The following is a 17,754-nucleotide window of genomic DNA, read 5'->3' as shown; positions in this document are numbered from 1 at the left end:
GACGTTGTTCCACTGGAACCAGAAGCAATCGGAAGCGGGTGGGCTGGCTGCTCTGCCAAAAAGAGGTCTCTGTGTCCTGGCAATGGGACTCGAGCTCAGCAAATTGCCTAGAAGATGGCAGATGCAAGAGCTGCAAGCACTGGAAAGCGTATGCTCACCACTGGCCATCCAGTCCTCTCGCTCTGCGCCCCGTAACCACCAGCACTCCCAGTGCTGCATTGCTGGGATCCAGCGACCCGAATCCCTCAGGACCTCCCGTGTCGGCCCTTGCTTCTCCAAAGCCTCTACAAAGCGACAGCAGAGCTGACGGAGACTTCACACTGGAAAACACAGGCAGCTTTCTAATACTGCCTCCGCCTAAACATTGACGTGAGATGCTGAATAGTTCCACCCTGAGACCTCGATGGAAGTCGCCTGAGCGAACAAGTCGGTCGGGGCGAGCTGACATGTACGTGAGATGAGTTACCGCACCTCCGGGTCACCGGGCTTAGTTAACTCCAGAAATAAGTCAGCGGGGAATTGAAACCACAGTTTAATCTAAAAACGCTCAGGCCCTGTGGTTGTGGAATTAAATGCCTGCTCTAAACATAAATAAAGGCTGAAGAACTCACTCCCTAAAACATCTGGAGAGGGAGCTGTCGGGCGGGTAGGATGAGAGAGGCACCCGGCCCGGGGTGGAGGCTCTGGCTGGAGCAGAAAATGCAGACAGGCATGTCCAGACTTCTTCAGGCTTTGCTGTTGTTCCTGCTGACCAGGAAGAGAAGCTGCAGCTTCGTGCTGATAATTTGAGTAGACGACATCAGTGAAAAAGTCTAAAGGTCCCCAAAGGGGCTAAGAAATTAGAAAGGAGAGCTCCAGGGAAGGGTGCGCTCCAGAGCAAAATGTCTATCGTTCCTCTTCTGGGTGTATTTCCAAAGCGAGAGTGGCCCCGGCCGTGCTTCCAGCGGCACCGAGTCCATACAGGGCTTTTGTCGGTGACGGCAGAGAAGCAAAAATCAGCAACGGACGGCGGTGACCAGATGGGGTGGGAAAGTCCCGAACGCTCCGCCAGCGAGCCTCTCGGCATTCCAGCTCTTCTCCTTCGGCATGCACCTGACTTCTCCGCGTCCCGCCGGAGCAAGGATTTGGCGCTGCTAATGGCAGTGGGTTTGCTCCGGGGGTGAGCCGGGTGTCCCGGAGCCGTAGCCGGTGCAGGGAGCGAGGAAGCCGGACAACGGGCAGCTGCCAGCAGCAGAACCCGGTGAAGGCAAAAGGATGGCACCGGGATCATTCCAACCCTCGTGGACAAGGTCACAGAGGGCCGTAAAGGCTATATATTTTAAAAATGTGTCAGTTGATGAATACTCCAACAAATCAAAGAGTTCGATAGGGCCGCTGTAAGGAGATGTAGTAACAGCGTGGAAAGATACCGGCTGTGCTGCAACCACCGCTGTTGTCTCATTTAAATGATCCTTACCCACAGACTTGTGCGCGTGGAGAGGAAGCCAGACAATTCGTACCCATAGCATGGAGAGGTAGCTAGTAATTTGGTCAATGGCGGAGTGCAGCGTGTTTCACTAACATCTGTGGTAACTGGAAACTTACCCATCCAATTCTCTCCTCTACCCCAGCCACAAAGGGAGATCACTCCAATTATTTTTCAGACAGAATTAAGGCTGATGTTTACCATTATCTCCCTGGTAACCCTCTTCTCATGACTACATTATGCAACGTAATTGTAAAGCCTCCTCAGCTCACTGGGGTTGTTATTAAATGCACTCTGCTGCTTTTTTTCCCAAGGTCAAGGTTAATAATTAGGTGGCTGGTATGCCTGTGACAGAGCCTTGTTATGTAGGAAAATAAGAAGCAATTTAAAGGATGCATCAGACATTCCCCAGTGAGGAAATTTCTGCGGAGCGTTAGAAGATCTGCTGAAGGTGGGCAGGTGGAGTAGGGTGAATTAGTGAATATGAAGTTGCCCAGCACGCCGGTCTGTGGATGAAACTTGGACAGACTCACGCTATGAAGCACGTTAGATGAATTTCTATTGGGAATGCGGGGAAGTGAGTGATGAGATTCGAAGCTGAGCTCCAGCTTCTGAAATGAAGAGATGAACGTGGCTCCTCTACGCTGCAGTTTTTATTTGAGCTGGTGTAACAGTACTGAATTGAGCTGTTTGGGTTTTTTCTGGCCATTTGTTCCCAAAGGTCCATGGTACTTGCACGCGACGTATAAGCACGTGATACAGTTCCCAGGCCACGTATTTCTGGGGGTACGCACGCGCATTGGGACGGGAGAGCTACCCAGCAGAAGGTCTCTCTCTTTCCATGGCCAGTCAACGGTACCTCCAGCAACACCAGACAAACGTGGCGATTTGCCTCGTTCAGCTTCGGAGCCTGGAAAAGGAGGACACGGCCAGGGAAAGAGAAACTGAGGCACGAAGTCTTGCCCAAGTGAGTTCTCTACTCGGCGGCAGAGCGGGAAGCGAAACTCCTCTCCCCTCTCGGCTGCCCGTTAGACCACTCTGCCTCCTCGGTGGCACCAGGATGGTCACATGAAGTAGGTGACACCAGACTTCCTCATTAGAACTGTCTCCCATTACATTTAATTTGGGCAGCTTGCTTTATCGCATGTTAAAGCCCCAGGAGGAATTAAAAGCAGAAATAACAACATTACTTAGGGGAAGAAGAGGACTGATGTATTCCTGGAATGATGTTAGACTTTCTGGTAATATTGCCAGCTAGTGCCAAGGTTACTACACCTACCTGGTGACTCTCTCAGATAATAACATGAAATGGTGTGTCGGCTAGAGCCAGCAGTAATCTTGAAAAGCTGCTTTTGTTTGGGAAACAGCTTGGAAAGCAGCAAAAGATGAAATTACATGGCTTACAAGTCTGTATGTGTCTCCGTGTGTTTACAAATGCATGCACACACACACAGATGTGTAATTATATACACATCACATATGCACGCACGCACGTACAAATGTTTTTTTATATATAAATACGTATATACATATGTGTGTATGTATATATAAACAGGGGAGCCTGAGCCACAGTTTCTGGTTGGTCTATGAGTCCCTCTGACATATTCCCTGAGGGAATTGCTTTCCCAGTCACCAGTTATTTTCTAAACTAAAAGTATTTGCGGGTCAGACTCAAAGCCCATTTCGGTTCAGATGTGTCTTTCCTCTGACGTGTACGGGTTGGGATGGGATATTTAATACCACAGTAAAAACTATCCCCAGTGCCCTACTGGGGTAATTCCCATGCGTGAGCATAGGAGAGAACACTTAGCATGGAAAAAGGTGAAATTACTTGAAAGGACTGTGCTGTAGAGCAGTAGCCTTATGAAAACCACGACAAGGTAATTGGATCTGGCTTGCGTGCAAGGCAGCAAGGGCTTGATGGGAGCAAAAGAAATCAATAAAAGAAGAAAGAGGAAATGAGGAGGGGGAACCTTTCACATTTTTGCAGTGAACTATCTCTTCATCTGACTGCCTGTAACTTACTTTTCATCATCTGTGGTGTGACCTGCAGTCAAAGATTTCTCTCGGCTGTAAACACAGAGTTGGGTTGTTTGGGGTTTTTTTTTCATCTTTGTTGCTTGTTGAAGAAAATAAGGCAAAACAAAACAAAACTTTGTAACTGCTCAAACTTCTTTATGCACCAGGCTTCTTATCTAACTTTTGGCCCTCGCAATCCCAGGGCAAACCTCACCCTGAGTGTGGGTTTTATTGTTCTGGTTTGTTCTCTTCCAGTTCAAAGCAAAGGTTAACCCCCAAAAAGAGAAGTGTGACCTTGGTGAGGAGTTTAAGTCCTCTGAATCACACTTCACCAAAAGCCTCCAGAGTACATTCAAGTTAGTGCGTGTGGTCATCACTCAAGGAAAACTCCTTATCCTTGCTATCACCACTTCTATCCTCAGGGAGGTTAGAAAATATGCTAGCTAGGAGAATGTTGTGGAGTCTTTGATACAAAAAAAACCCCCAAACAGCACTAGTGGAGACTGCACAGAGCAGAGCAGAAATTACTGGCTAAAAAAGAAATTTCCAGATCCATGAAAAGGCAATAAATACACTTTTTTTTTTCCTTTGGATTATGTGGTGTCTTTCATGCCGTTAATATTACGTAGTGGCGATACGAGTAACTATTGATACGGCATTGATCCTCCAGTGGCATAGTCAAATGTCGTCAGCAGTAGCTGGTTTATATTCCTCCTCAAGTATTCTGGGCTCTTTAACAGAGACCGGGGTCCCAACTCGTTCCGCAGCGTCAAAGCCGTCTTCAAAAAACCCAAACCGACTCCAACTTTCCACTTCTTCAGCGTGTCATCCGAAGGGCTGATGTGTCAAAGCTTCAGCCCGGCGTGCGGTGGGAAGGAGGAGGATTCTTCCATTTGCAGATAGGTAAACTGAGGAATGGAGTGGAGCAGTGATTATTCTAACACCAAATGGTGGGTCAGTGGCAGAACATAGCCCAAGTTACAGAAATCCTTATTGCTCTTTGCCACCTTTCATGTTAATCATTCACCTTTAGTCATGGTCTTGACTTTTCTATCCCACAGAAAGCGTTAACAGAAAATCTAGGCCACCGTCCCTGAGATTTAATTCTTGTATCTATGCAGAGACTTCAATCTTCATAAACTGCATTCTAGGCAACCAGCATTACTGGCTATTAAGGGCAGCAAAGTTAATCTTCCTGAACACGGACTTCTCTAAATGAGGGTGACCTGAAATAGTTCAATAGTATCCATAAGCTCTAGGGGGAATAAAGCTAGTCTATGCTAAAGAAATAAAGGTAGGAGCAACATGAGACCGAGCGGTGATGATGGTGATGACCCTGTGGCCTTCCAAAACCAAACTGAAAATGCTCACTGAGTCCAAGAGAGGATGTTTCTTCGGAAACAGGCACGTTGAGCTATTTCTTTAGATGACACCACTCATAGAAACGACACAGTTTTACATCAAATGTTCTTACTGAGAAATATCTAGGAAAGTCCAGCCAACCTATTCATGGCACGTTATTCCAAGTACTGAATGCTAAATGCAGTTACTAACAGCGGATTTGATCTTCGACATGTTCCCAGAATTAGTCTATAGCATGATCTTTATTAATAAAAGTTAATTGAAACCAAAACTCATCCCTCAGGATTTTCAATCGATGAACACAAAAAAAAAGCTGCACTAAAAAGCACTGGAAAATACAGCTTCACAGAGGAAGGGACAATGGAAAGAAAAGCCCTCACTAAAAATAGTGCTAGTCTTTTTGTCCCTGTGCAGGAAATGTCGGCACCACCAATTCTAGCGCTGAATACCGCTTTGTCTTTGGGAACGTTATTCAGCGGGAGGCAAAAGTAAATCAACAGCCAATTCTGCTGAGGGAAGTAAACATTTGCAGATGGGAAAATTGAGGCAAAGAGGTATTAAGGGACTTGCTCAAGGTGAAAAAAAGAAGTCGCGCTTGATTACTGGTCATCTGTTCTGGTAGGACACAAGAGTCCTCAGCTGGAAATGCCAAATTTCACTGTCCAGAGCGAGGGTTTATCATATGTAATCCCAATAAATGAAAACTGAATCGTCCCAGAAAAGTATATGTCTTTGTTCCTCAGGGCTGTTAGAAGCTGCAGCTCTTGGTTAGCACGCTGACGACCTTCTCGCTGGGCTTTCCGCTGCAAATCCAGTGGGAACTGGCACTAAAGGCCGGCACGGAAATGTGAAGAAAAGGTGCTTCCAGAAATGCCACTGGGGCAAAACCTCCCCTGGCAGTTTGATAAACACCCGTCGGGCCAGGTCCCCGCTTCTTGGCCGCTTCTGTTTATCTTCTGCCACGCTAACTCCTGCAGAGCCGCGTTTTGGTTTAGTTTGAAACCCAACCTGGTGCACGGTGCTGCCTGGTGTCTTTGCTGCGCGGTTTGTTCAACATATCCTGACAACTTTAGTCCTCACGCCGCGTTTTCTGATTACTCTTTGTCCAAGCAGGTCGAGTTCGAGCAGTGTCCCATTGAGCATGGTGGAGCAACACGTTTATTATGTTACGTGCCAGCAAGTCGACTGCTTTTTTCCCCCTTTTCTTAGCTCATGACTTTGCCTAGCATCTCCCCTTCATAGGGCAGAGAGCAAACAAGAAATAATCTTGCGGTTTTGATGACAATTCTTTTTAGACGGTGTCTGCAGGACCACGGCGTGATCCCAGCCTTATCACAAGTACTGCGCTTAAAGATCTGACTTTTTCTAGGAAGTTTGTTCTGGATCTGACTGAAAAGGATGACAAGAAAACGCAGACCAATTGTCCTCTTCAGCTTCTTTATTGCACGCCGTTCCACTGGTTTTATGCAGAAGAGCTTTCTGCAGGTTAAGGGACTGATCTTGCAAAGCAGAGCATGTTCTCGGTCTGTCCAGCAGCGCACGTACTCAACGATGAATATGAGAAATATCTCATTAGCTTCAGGGAGGTTATCTGCTAGACCTGAGGAGGTCTGACCAAAGTAAGGAATACAGGTGTTGCAAAAGCTTAAAATTTGTGTTTTCCAATAATCGCTGGCCACTCCGTACTGCTAAGTCCTCATTTTTGTTGTTGTTTTTCTAAGGAATGAAGTAACTCCTTATGTGCCAGTGTCGATGTTTTTGGCCCTCACCAAAACTTTTGAACCGGCTGATCTCTTTTAGATGGACAAAGGGACAGAGGTCTTAAAGGTATTAATTTCCTGTGAATTTTGGGGAAAAAAAAAGATAAAAGGGAGGCAGCATGCCATTATGTCTGTAGTGTATAGACAACTGTATCATCCCAAACCAGAAAATTTACCTGGCGTTATGGAATTGTTCACATTATTCCATCAGGAGCTATTCAGAATATGAATACCCCAATCATCAGGGAGATTTTGACCCAGGGTTTATACTTTATTAAACCTCGAGACACAGAGCCAGAAGAAACCAAGCTCATAGAAATGTCTTCTTTTTTTTTTTTTTTTTAACATGTTTGAAGTCCTCATGTGTGTTTTTGATGCACCTTTAGATTCAATTTCTGATTTTTTTAAACCAACATAATAACGCTCCTAGCACATTTTTTTGAGGGGCTGTGTGTCTTGCAGGAGTTTAATTATTCAGTCTTCCGGAAAGGTTTACATTTTACTTTTCTGATCACAGTGTAAATACATCAGAAATTAAATAGTCATCACATAATTCAGTCCCGTCTGTGAAAACCTAACAAAAGAGCCTTTTCCTTTAGCAGAAATAGGAGTGACTGTCATACGGTAATAGCTTAAAATACACCGGAGATAATGTTTTTAAAGAATAAGAAAGATGTGTTCTAATGACCAGTGATGGCTCTAAAGTATTGCAAGAGCTTGGTTCAAAGCCCCTTGAAATGAATAGCAGTCCTTCCGCGGACATTACTAATCTTTGAATCGGGCTCATTAACGTATTGCAGATATCACATGCCTAGCTGCCAAAAAGCTGAAAAAATTAGAATGTAGTCATAAAAATAGACATCAAATACATTTCTCTTCGGGGAATTAATACAGAAGTGAAGTATTTCTACTAGTGGTCACTAGTGCTTTATTACAGCTATTTTCTCACTGTTTTTAAAGGAATTAACAGGGCGAGCAGTTCATCTCGTCCAGAGCTCTGCCTCCAGCAACGGCCAGTGTCTAAAGCCACAGAGACGGGGAAATGCTCGAATTGCTGTAACAGTTTTCGCTCCGGCACTGTAAATCAGTCCTTTCCGGGATGTGCTGTGCCGATGGCGAGGAGGAAGGGTGGGAGGGGAAACAGAGATATTCAGGCAAGACTTTCCCATCTTTAGCTTCTCGGTGATGAATTGCAGATCGATACTTTGTACTCTCTGGCTTTTATAGCTCATTAACAGTGAAGGGTGTCGAGGTATAAATTTGTTATATGGCTTGTCGAGAACTAGGGGATGTCTAGAAGCAGACGCCCGTAAATGCTCGCTGGGGGATGTAAAGGAGAGACAATCCAGTTGACCAATTCGAATCCTAGGTAGAGAAACAACACTTCGGTTCTTCGCCCGCGGACCTCGAAGGACGGTCCAAAACCATGAGCGCGCGTGGGCACGTGCGTCTAGCTGTAAGAGGAGGAGAGGGAGACCAGACGGTGACCGTGGCTTTGGTCCCGCGTGGAGCCGAGAAGAAGCCAACGCGACGGAACCGGGCGCTGACGTGGGGGGTTTTTTTTTCCCCCAGCCCTCGGGATCGTTCGCAGGTTTCCTACCTACCCCAGCATCCCCTGCCCACCGAGCAAGTGTTATTAAACGCCCCTTGCCATGGGAAAACACAACGTCAGCTCCCAGCCCCTTGCTCCGGGGAGCCCCGGCTGTGTCTCTTTAAGGACCCCAACGAGTCGTGATGCTTCTTGGTCGCCTCGCTGAACACCCCCCCACCCACCCACCCCCTAGGAGTCCAGTTAAGAAACGGGCAGCTGTCTCTTTAAGTGTGATTTCCTTCTATTGTATTTGAATCGTGATCAGGAAAAAGGAAATGAAACCAGAGACCCGGGGCCGAGCCACGGAGTCATCATAATATTACTACGACCAGGAGCGATGCCCATCGCCCCGCCGGGCTCCGGAGCGGGCGCGGAGCTGCCCGGGCGAAGAGCCTGAGCGGAGCCCGCTGAGCTCCGGGCTGAGGCAGCGGTGGCAGCCGCCGGCCCCGCTTCCCCCCCCGCTCCCCGTTCCCCATCGCCGCAACCGGAGCCGGAACCGGGATCGGGATCGGGATCGGGGTCGGAGCGGCGGGATCTGCCCCGGCGAGCGGTTCGGCGGAGGATGGGAGGTTAGAGCCCGGCGGGGGGGGGTGGGGGGGAGGAGGCAGCCCCAGCCCCATCTTTTTTTCTTTTTTTTTTTTTTTTTTTTTTTTTTTTTTCTTTCTTTCTCTCTCTTTGGTCTTGCAGGAGGAAATCCTGTGAATGTCATTGGGGGGCGGAGGGGGAACTCAGCCGGTGAAAAGGCTTCCAGAGCAGACAGCCTCTGCGGGGGCAGCGGGGGCAGAGCCCACCACAGGCACGCTACAAAGGAGCAGACCCTGCCAATGTCATCGGCCATCGAGAGGAAAAGCCTCGATCCTTCCGAGTAAGTGCCCTCTTTTTTTTTTTTTTTACCCCTCTTTCCCCATCACCCTTCCCACGGCCGCTCATCCTCAGCACGGAGCCGCTTGACCGGCATTGTGTGCCCGGCAGCCCCCTGCCCACCAGCGGGGAGACGACTCGGGGGGGGGGGGGGGGGGTGTCTCGGCAGCAGCCTCCCCACATACACCCCCGGTTCTTCTTCTTTTTTTCCCCCCCTCCAGCCCAGCCCGGCCGTACCGAGCCGTACCGCGTTGCCCCAGCTTCCCCCCCCCCCCCCTCCCCGGCTGCTGGACGCCGACCCCGGGGGGGCTGGTGGTGGGGTTGGGGGGTGATGAGAGCTCCCCAAGTTATGGGAAAAGACCGGCCGGGAGCAGTGGAGAATCGGCAAATACCCCCCCATCACCTCCTCCCAAACCTGAGAGGGAATTTTCCAGCCGTTCAGCCGAGCCAGAGGTGCTGGGAAAGGCTCAGGGAGAGGGAGAGCATCCCCCTTCCCAAATCCGAGGGTGTTTTTCATTTGGAGGGACCCTCTCGGCCCCATCATTAATCTGCCCAAGTCGCTGTAGCCGATTATAGTGAAAGGTCAGAGCTGTTATCTGTGGGTGCCCAACTTCCACATTTTCATAATGCAACTTTCAAGAGCTTGTATAAACTGCTTCGGTGGGGGCAGGGTGTTCTGCCAAGGGCATGGAGAAAGACTTGATCCAGGGGCGTGTGGAAGGGGAGAATTTCCCTCCGTGGGTTTCCCACTCGGGGAAGGGACCGGCTCTCGTGTCCCCATCCAGGCTTTCGGGCTGTGCTCCGCGGCCGTCCCGTCCCTCCGCCGGCGAGAGGCTTGGTCGCTCGGCATAAACCCGGAGTCGTGTCAGCGCTGTGCATGCTAAGAACTGCAGTTATGCTTGTCTGGGATCACGATAAGAGAGAAGAAGAAGAAAAAATTATAAAATTTCCGTTTTCAGATAACGCTTAAAACATTGCTCTTAGTAAACTTGAGTCATTCGCGGTTTGTTTCCTGCGAGATACTAAAAATGCCATTGCTTGAAGCCTGGAGTGAACACACGGGAACTGTTTCTTTTGGGGATGAAATCAGTTCATCCTGTGTCACACCTGATGTTTTATATGTTACATTTTCTCGCATTTTTCTCCTTTTTTTTAAGAAACGATAATCCAAGCTCCTAGGTATATGACATCCAGGTTTCAGCTACAAAGTTTTAGTAACCTGTATTTATTTACCTACCTTGGGTTCTAGTGACCTAAGTGCTAGCTTAGAAATCTATGGACATCAAAAAGCTAATGTGTAAACCAGCAATTCTGTTCTGCGTAAACATCCGCCAGGCCGTTCCGGAGTTTAGGGCTTTCAGAGAAACCTGGCTCGCGATTCCTGAACGCTCTTCAGATGAGATATTTTGGGGTACATCTGAAGTTTCAAATAATGGGTAATAAAGGATAATGGCGTGCATTTCCTTCTATTGGAAGGCTCTCAGAACTTGTCAGAGTGGAGCCCACATGTTAGGAAAGGGAGTATGGGGCCCAAAAGAATAAACTTGGAAGAAACTGGGGCCTCATCACATACAGAGTTCCCCGTGATTTTAACAAAAACTCACAAGACGGAGAGCGGGTAGGAGAGGGATGTCATGACACAACTTGCGGAGCACAGCGGTTTAAACTTAGAAGAGTGAAAACCAGAACAGAATATAATCAGATAATATCTTAGGGCTCAGCTTGCCTAAATAAAAACTGCAGAATCAGTTTCTCAGCACAGAAGTTCTTGACCAGTGGTCGTTTCTCCCTGCTGAAGAAAGTAATTTTTGCCCAGAAAACTGCTGACCCAGTAAATAAGCAGTAGTAATATAATTTTTTCCTGTTGCCTGCTGGAAACTGGGAGCAGCCTGAGCCTCCTCCATCAGCGTGGGTCTCCTCTGCCCCCACCAGCCTAAGTGAGAACAGACCGGCGACAGAAACAAAGCTTTGGGGGACTCTGGGCTAGAGCAAAACCCCAATAAATAACGAATGAAAAAATTTGGGGCTCCGCTCTACCAGATATTGAGAACCTGGGTCATCATCCAGCGAAGCATAAATGTGCAAACATACGCCTTCCTTGATACTAGGCACAGGTTTAAAATTAAGCAAGTGCTTAAAGGATTGATCCAATAGATTTTTTTATTAACTTCCCTGGGGTTTGCATGAGGCCCTCAGTGGCAGCACCAGCTCGCTGCAAACTTTGCAGAACTGAGCTCAGGCACCTTTCTTTTAATTATTTTTTTGCTGCCTTTTTTTTTTTTTTTTTTTTTTTTTTCCAGAACTTGTGAAATTACACAAAAAGGCAAAGAAGACAATTCCTTAAGAAAGTAGCTTTGAAGAAAATTCTTGCTTTATCCCCAGGTGTTACCAGAACCATCCTAGATTTCAGAGCTTTTTAAAAAGGGAGAGAAATAAGGTGCATGAATAGTCAGTGCTAATATCACAATAAAGATTTGTGCCTCTTTTCACGCAGGGATGTGTAAATCCCAAATAATTGTTTGAGCTATGTTGGCATAGACGTATCCCGGGGGATTCATGTCCTTAGCTGAAGGAAAAAATAGCAGTCCTGCAGTTAAATGAGGTAAAATTCTGTCTCTCTTAAAAACAGCAGCAAAACTTAAACCAGTTGGGCAACAGTCTCATCTGTTGTATTTATTCATTTCATGCTGTTCAGAGAAATGACATCCCCAGACTCAGTCTTCAAATTTACATTTCTCAAAGGAAAGTTGACTGCATGTAAAATCCCTCAGGTGCCTTTTCTAGTCCTTTAGCCCTTGGGGAGACAGAAATTCCCTTTGCTTCCAGCGGCACTGCAGCCAAAGCTTGCAAGCTCAGGTTTACGATGTGGGCTCATATATTTTGGGGTTCATGCACAGATGCTTTATGGTACTGCTGGGGTTCCTCAGTAATTTATAGGTAAATCCAGAGATTATCTGTGTTGACTAGGTCACTTACAGTTGTTTGTAGGTAAATCTTTAAAATCTTGTTGGGAAAAAATAGAGGGTTTTGTTGTGTTTTTTTTTAATGGAAAGGAAAGCGTTGCTAGGTGTTGTGGACAGACAGGGATTGTCTGAAAATGTGAAGAATATAGTAAGAACTTCGTGGTTGTTGGCATTCGTCAGTCTGCACAGGCATAACCAGCCTTTCTACGAAATGGTGAATCCAGGCAGCTTTTTGATGGCACTTTTGAAAAAGTACAATCTTTAATTATGGAAGAATCATGTTATGGGCAAGGTATTTCTTTTAGAAGAACTACATGGATTGAGACACATGACTGAGCAATTCATGTTCTGTCCAGTAGAAGAAAAATGATGTATCTACGCAGACACCAATGTCCTAGTAAAGTAGAATATGCCTTTACAGTAATGAATACACACAAGTGATACAGATTGTCACGTTTATGCATTATTCTTTGAAGAAAAATTTAAAACACTAGTTAGCAAATTTTTGGGTGTTGACTCCTCACATTTTAAGCTGTTCTGTTTTCTTAAAAAGCAAAAGAAGAGTCAAGTCCTGCTCCCTCTCATGTCAGAAGGGGATAAATCGTGTCCGCTGCTGGGAGAAAAAATGAGGATGTATCCCTGTTCTAACGTGACCAACCCTGTGTTTAGTTTTGTTTTTCCTTCTCCTTCTGCTCACGCGGAGGCTTTCAGGGTACGTTTTCCTTCTCCGACGCTTCTCTCCTTCCCTCAGGGAGCCAGTGGATGAAGTCCTCCAGATTCCCCCTTCGCTGCTGACATGCGGCGGTTGCCAGCAGAGCATCGGGGACCGCTATTTCCTGAAGGCCATCGATCAGTACTGGCACGAAGACTGCCTCAGCTGCGACCTGTGCGGCTGCAGGCTGGGAGAAGTGGGGAGACGGTTGTACTACAAACTGGGCAGAAAGCTCTGCAGAAGGGACTATCTCAGGTACACAGCCCACTCCTTCCACCCTCGCTCCCCTTCTTCTGGCCTTTCAGCTTCGCTTTAGTCATTTCATGAGTACAGCTAGTGAGCAAAGATCCGTAAAGAATTCATTTTTGATTGCTCTTAAGCAGAAAGCCTGGCAGCAGTCACAGCTGTAACCCGGCACCGTTTGCAGGCTCAGGTTTACAATATGGGCTCACATATTTTGGGGGGTTGTGCACAGGTGCTTTACGGTACTGCTGGGGTTCTTCAGTAAGTTATAGATAAATCCAGAGGTTATCTGTGTTGATCAGGTCACTTGCAGTTGTTTATAGGTTAAATCTTAAAAATCTGGTTGGGGGAAAAAAGCGCATTTTGTTAGGAAAACGAAAGCATTGCTATATGCGGTGGACAAAAGAGAATTATCTGAAAATGTGAAGAATATAGTAAGAACACCTAGGACTTTGGGGTTGTTGGCCTTCGTCAGTCTGCACGGACATAACCCGATAGTTCCAGGTGAACCGTGCAGCGTCAGCGCGGGATTCTGGCAAGGAGAAATTGGGAAAAGGTGATGAATTTCAGCAAGCTCCCCCTGAGCTGACAATGAACCGGTTCCCCCGAATGGTTTTAAGAAGTTCTGTGCTTCTCCAAGCATTGCCTTGGAGCTGAAAGGTATATAAAACCAGGTGCCAAGATCAGCGACTGATGAAAGATCATTTAGTTCTCTCATTTAAGAACACGGTATCCAAGGTAACTGAATTCAATTCATTTTCCTGATGCGGTAATATCAGCCCTGTAAGAGATGCTTGATTCCACTAGCCAGCAGGGCTGCTGTACCTGCTTGGTGTCTGAAGTCACTGCCTTTTATACTCGGATTGATCTCTGCCTTTTTCTGCATCGCTGGTAAAGTTATCTGGGACACTTCAAGCAGAAAGACGCAATGTACTGTGTGTTTATTGCAAAGCTACAGCCAGTACAGGAAAGTTTGATTGCACTAATTTGGATCCAGGGGATTTTTCGCATTCTTACACCTGGTCCTGAATGGACAAGAATTTGCACGTTGTGCTGAATCAGGTCCTACAAATACACTCGTTACAGCTATTTTCATTAACACCTCTTTGCCTGTTTTGCCAAAATTTGTAGGTAGGAGGATTAAGTTGAGATGAAGATATTTCACAAAAATTGATAACAAAGGATAGCTACATTCCTGATTACAATTAAAGTGGATTGATCTTTGCTGTGCTGGTTGTGTACCACTTCTTCTAATGGATCCCTAATGTGTCAGGAGGTCTGTGGAACAGAATAATGGTATTTGGTATTTTTTCAGCTACTTTACCGAGGGCTAATTTACCTGCCAATAACAACTAAAGCAAACTCTCAGTGGAGTTCCTAATTATGGTGTCCCTGAGCTGTACTGATGGGAATTTTGCTAAGCAGATGCTAAGAACTGAGTTCCGCTAATGGGACCGCTTGTAAATGCTCTGCATACGCGACAGTCCAGCAGCGATCCAGTAATTACACTTTCCAAATACTTTTCATCGTAAAATGGAAGCAGCAGAAAGTGTGGTGATAGAGTTAATGTATTTTCTCGCAATGAAATTCAACGTTTTCATTTATTTAATAATGCAGCATATAGTATCTTCCCTTGTTAATGAAAAATTTGGCAACCTTTGTGTAACCTTAGTATTACTTTCTTTGGGCAGAAGTAAACACTGACATCTCCTGGCAGACGAAAGAAATTATGTCTTTTCCCCTTAAAGATCTCTCTTAATTTAGTAAGCATCCTTTTTCCAGTTCAGAAGATGATATGAAGCAGGCACAGCACACGTAAGAGAAGTGTTGGATGTGGAAAAACTCTCTTTCCAGAATTAGTATGGAAACTTAGAAGTCTAACTCAATAGGTGTATACATTGAACAAGTAGTACGTAGCATTTCTCCCCTCTTTTAAGAAAAAAAATAAATAATCATGTTTATTTATTAATGATTTGACTTACAATCTCTGTAGCCAGCAGACTGCGTGAAAGGCTGGCGTTCACGCATAGCTAAGTACGTCTCACTGCTCCAGTTGAACGGTGGTGCGTGCTGTGAGGGGAATACATATCCAGTGCATCCATTAGAGGCTCCTTTTAGTAGACAATACCATCATGATCTCAGTAGGGTTTCTCAGTGTGGCTTAAGGAGCGGTCCACATCATAAAATTCTTTGGGCTAGCGTAACTATCTAGAAAGTCTTAGCCTGTATCCTTCGGAAACCCAGCAGGAGTGACTTCATGGGTATAGAAATGTTTGGGTTTGAAAGATTCTCCAATGTGGAGGCAACGATAAGAGACAGGGGAGTCTTAGACCATGGCTGGTGTCAACTCCTTTCTGTAAACTGCAACAGCAACAGCTGAAGATAGGCAAAATTTATCAACGGAAAGGTCATTTCTATCGATCACAAAAGTGGAAGTATTAGCACGGCACAACTTTACGCCATGATCTGGGGAACCTTTACTCCTCATGAAGCTGCTCAGCAATTCGGGCTAAGGTCATTGATCAGAGAAGTCAATTCTATTGAAAACAGGTGAGGACCTTGGACTTTCTACTCCAATTTTTGATATTGCAAGGTTGAGAGTTCTGCTCAGCAGCTTTCCATGTGACCTCTATCGAACTTGGCAGTACTGTGACTAATGGAACAAGGCACTGATGTTGTGTTCTTGTTTTGATTTGGTTTTTCCCAGCTCCCCAGCAAAGGAACTCCGCTTACTTCTCTGCTGTTGTTGTTTTAGGCTTTTTGGCCAAGATGGCCTCTGCGCCTCCTGCGACAAGCGAATCCGGGCTTACGAGATGACCATGCGGGTGAAGGACAAAGTGTATCACCTCGAATGCTTCAAATGTGCTGCCTGCCAGAAACATTTCTGTGTTGGGGACAGGTACCTCCTCATCAACTCGGACATAGTGTGTGAACAGGACATCTACGAGTGGACTAAGATAAATGGAATGATCTAGCAAAGACATGCCTCATAGCCTAGAAAAAGACATCTCACGGCTGACACCGATGCATAGCTGCAGTGAGGAGATCATCACTTGAGCTATGGGCTTTGTCTAAAAGGGGGGGAAAATACCACGGAGTCGGCCCTTTGCAGGCAGTGCTACGTAGAATCTAAACTACATATAGGTGAAGAAGGGAGACCAAAGCAATAGTAGCTAGACTGACTTCTGTTAACAAAGGTATACGGACAATAACTGACATCAGACTTGTAGGCGAGAGCTGGGGAACAAACACAATGCGATAACCAATTCTCGTAACTGGAAAAAGAGTAGGGACTTCTGTAAAGAGATGTTATGACTTTGTCACCTGCAGACTAGGATTGTGCAATTGAATTTTCTTTTCGTCTTGTTTTAGTTACTGAGTTTAGACGACAGCTCCTAATGTAGACATGAGGAAGAACACTGAAAGAAATGGGCCATTGCTTACGTGGTCATTCTATATGGCCTTACACTTTGCGTAGGAGAGAAAGTGGGAAGAGGGTGGGGGTTATTTTTGCATGGATTTTTTTTTTTTCTTTGAGAATGAACAGTGCGTCCTCTAGTCCCAAACTCTTCTTTAAAAAAATCCTGCTGAATAGTTGTTTTTGGGCACTGCTGTTTCAAGATGAGATGTTCCACAGATCATTTCTATACAAATATAAATCTAAAGAGTTGTTCAACTATTTTATTAACTTAGATTATATCGATAAAATATTTGTTGTGTGTAGTAAGACTCTGCAGCTTTAATAAAAATAACAGAAGATTTGAGCGTTGTTATTTCTTTTCTTTGGAGTTGGGCTGGATTATCGTTTGTACTATTTATTTTATTTTTTGTAGCAGGTTTTCCACACTTTGTCTTCGGCTGATGCCTGCTCGATCCACTTAAGGTTGCGTTTCAAAGCAGTTATGTGAGAACACTGAGGTCTCGGTAAGACTTCCAGAGTTCTTCGTGCTAAGGAGAAATTAGATAGTGTTGGGTGACACTGAGGCTCTTTGGTGTTTATGAGGCTGGTGGTCCACAGAGAAATACATTTGAGCGTTACTTTGCAACAAAGACAGAAGCTACCTGATCTCAGAGGAGTCCATGTAAGATTAGGGTCTCTTAGAAAGATACCTCGTCCTGATTTTGCTCTGGTTTACTGAATCCAGTATAGTATCACTACAGCAAATCAATACTTGCTAGTATTTAGAAAGAATTAAGTTCAGAGCCTTTCCTGCGAAGACTATTGTCACTTGCTTCTTAAGCAAAAGGAAGTTTCTTAGCATTATAGTAATACTAAGAACACGAGAAGTACACCCGGTCAGGCGAAAGCGGACGTTCGATATCTTACTCCCACGGAGACAAGTAGTGGATGTTCGGGTAAGCAGGGACCGATGTCCGCATGAAGCCTTTCCAGCTTGCAGGGAAGTCCCGTGAGCTTCGTGGGAGCTTACCTTCAGAGCCCTCCGCTGAGCACTGACCCACAGACCCATTCTCTGTGAGTTTGCCTAGTCCCTTTTTTTTTGACTCTTTGGCCTCCATAAAGTCCCAAAGCAGTGATTTTCACTGTTTAATTCTATGCTGTGTTTGTTTCAAAACCTGTTGCCTGATAACTTCGTTGGTTGACCACCGTATTGTGAGAGATAATGAATAGTCATCTCCTATCGCCTTTTTTTCACTGTTCTTGAATCATATTCCCTCCAACTTATTTTTTCTGAGATGAATAGTCTAAGTTCCTTCTTGCATGAAAGATGGTTCATGCCTCTGATAATCTCTGTTTCTCATCTCTATGGTTTCTGGTT

The 17,754-nt window shown here is 45.8% G+C and overlaps 1 protein-coding gene across 1 annotated transcript; it reads left to right on the top strand.

The window, feature by feature from the left end:
• The first annotated feature begins 8,498 nt into the window (after positions 1–8,498).
• Positions 8,499–16,740, top strand: LMO2 (LIM domain only 2). The gene is made up of 4 exons (XM_049819753.1): positions 8,499–8,766; positions 8,885–9,062; positions 12,773–12,988; positions 15,732–16,740. Exons 1-4 carry the CDS (start codon positions 8,760–8,762, stop codon positions 15,949–15,951), a joined length of 621 nt encoding a protein of 206 aa, XP_049675710.1. The 5' UTR covers positions 8,499–8,759; the 3' UTR covers positions 15,952–16,740.
• The last annotated feature ends 1,014 nt before the right edge of the window (positions 16,741–17,754 follow it).

This window comes from Accipiter gentilis, chromosome 17, assembly GCF_929443795.1.
Source record: "Accipiter gentilis chromosome 17, bAccGen1.1, whole genome shotgun sequence".
Classification (NCBI taxonomy): Eukaryota; Metazoa; Chordata; class Aves; order Accipitriformes; family Accipitridae; genus Astur; species Astur gentilis.
Note: the sequence above shows the minus strand (reverse complement) of the source record. Positions and strands in the feature narration are given on the sequence as shown.

Coding starts and splice junctions, on each gene's coding strand:
- LMO2 (XM_049819753.1), top strand. Junction 9,063..12,772: donor AAAAGCCTCGATCCTTCCGA/GTAAGTGCCCTC, acceptor TCCTTCCCTCAG/GGAGCCAGTGGATGAAGTCC. Junction 12,989..15,731: donor TGCAGAAGGGACTATCTCAG/GTACACAGCCCA, acceptor TTGTTGTTTTAG/GCTTTTTGGCCAAGATGGCC.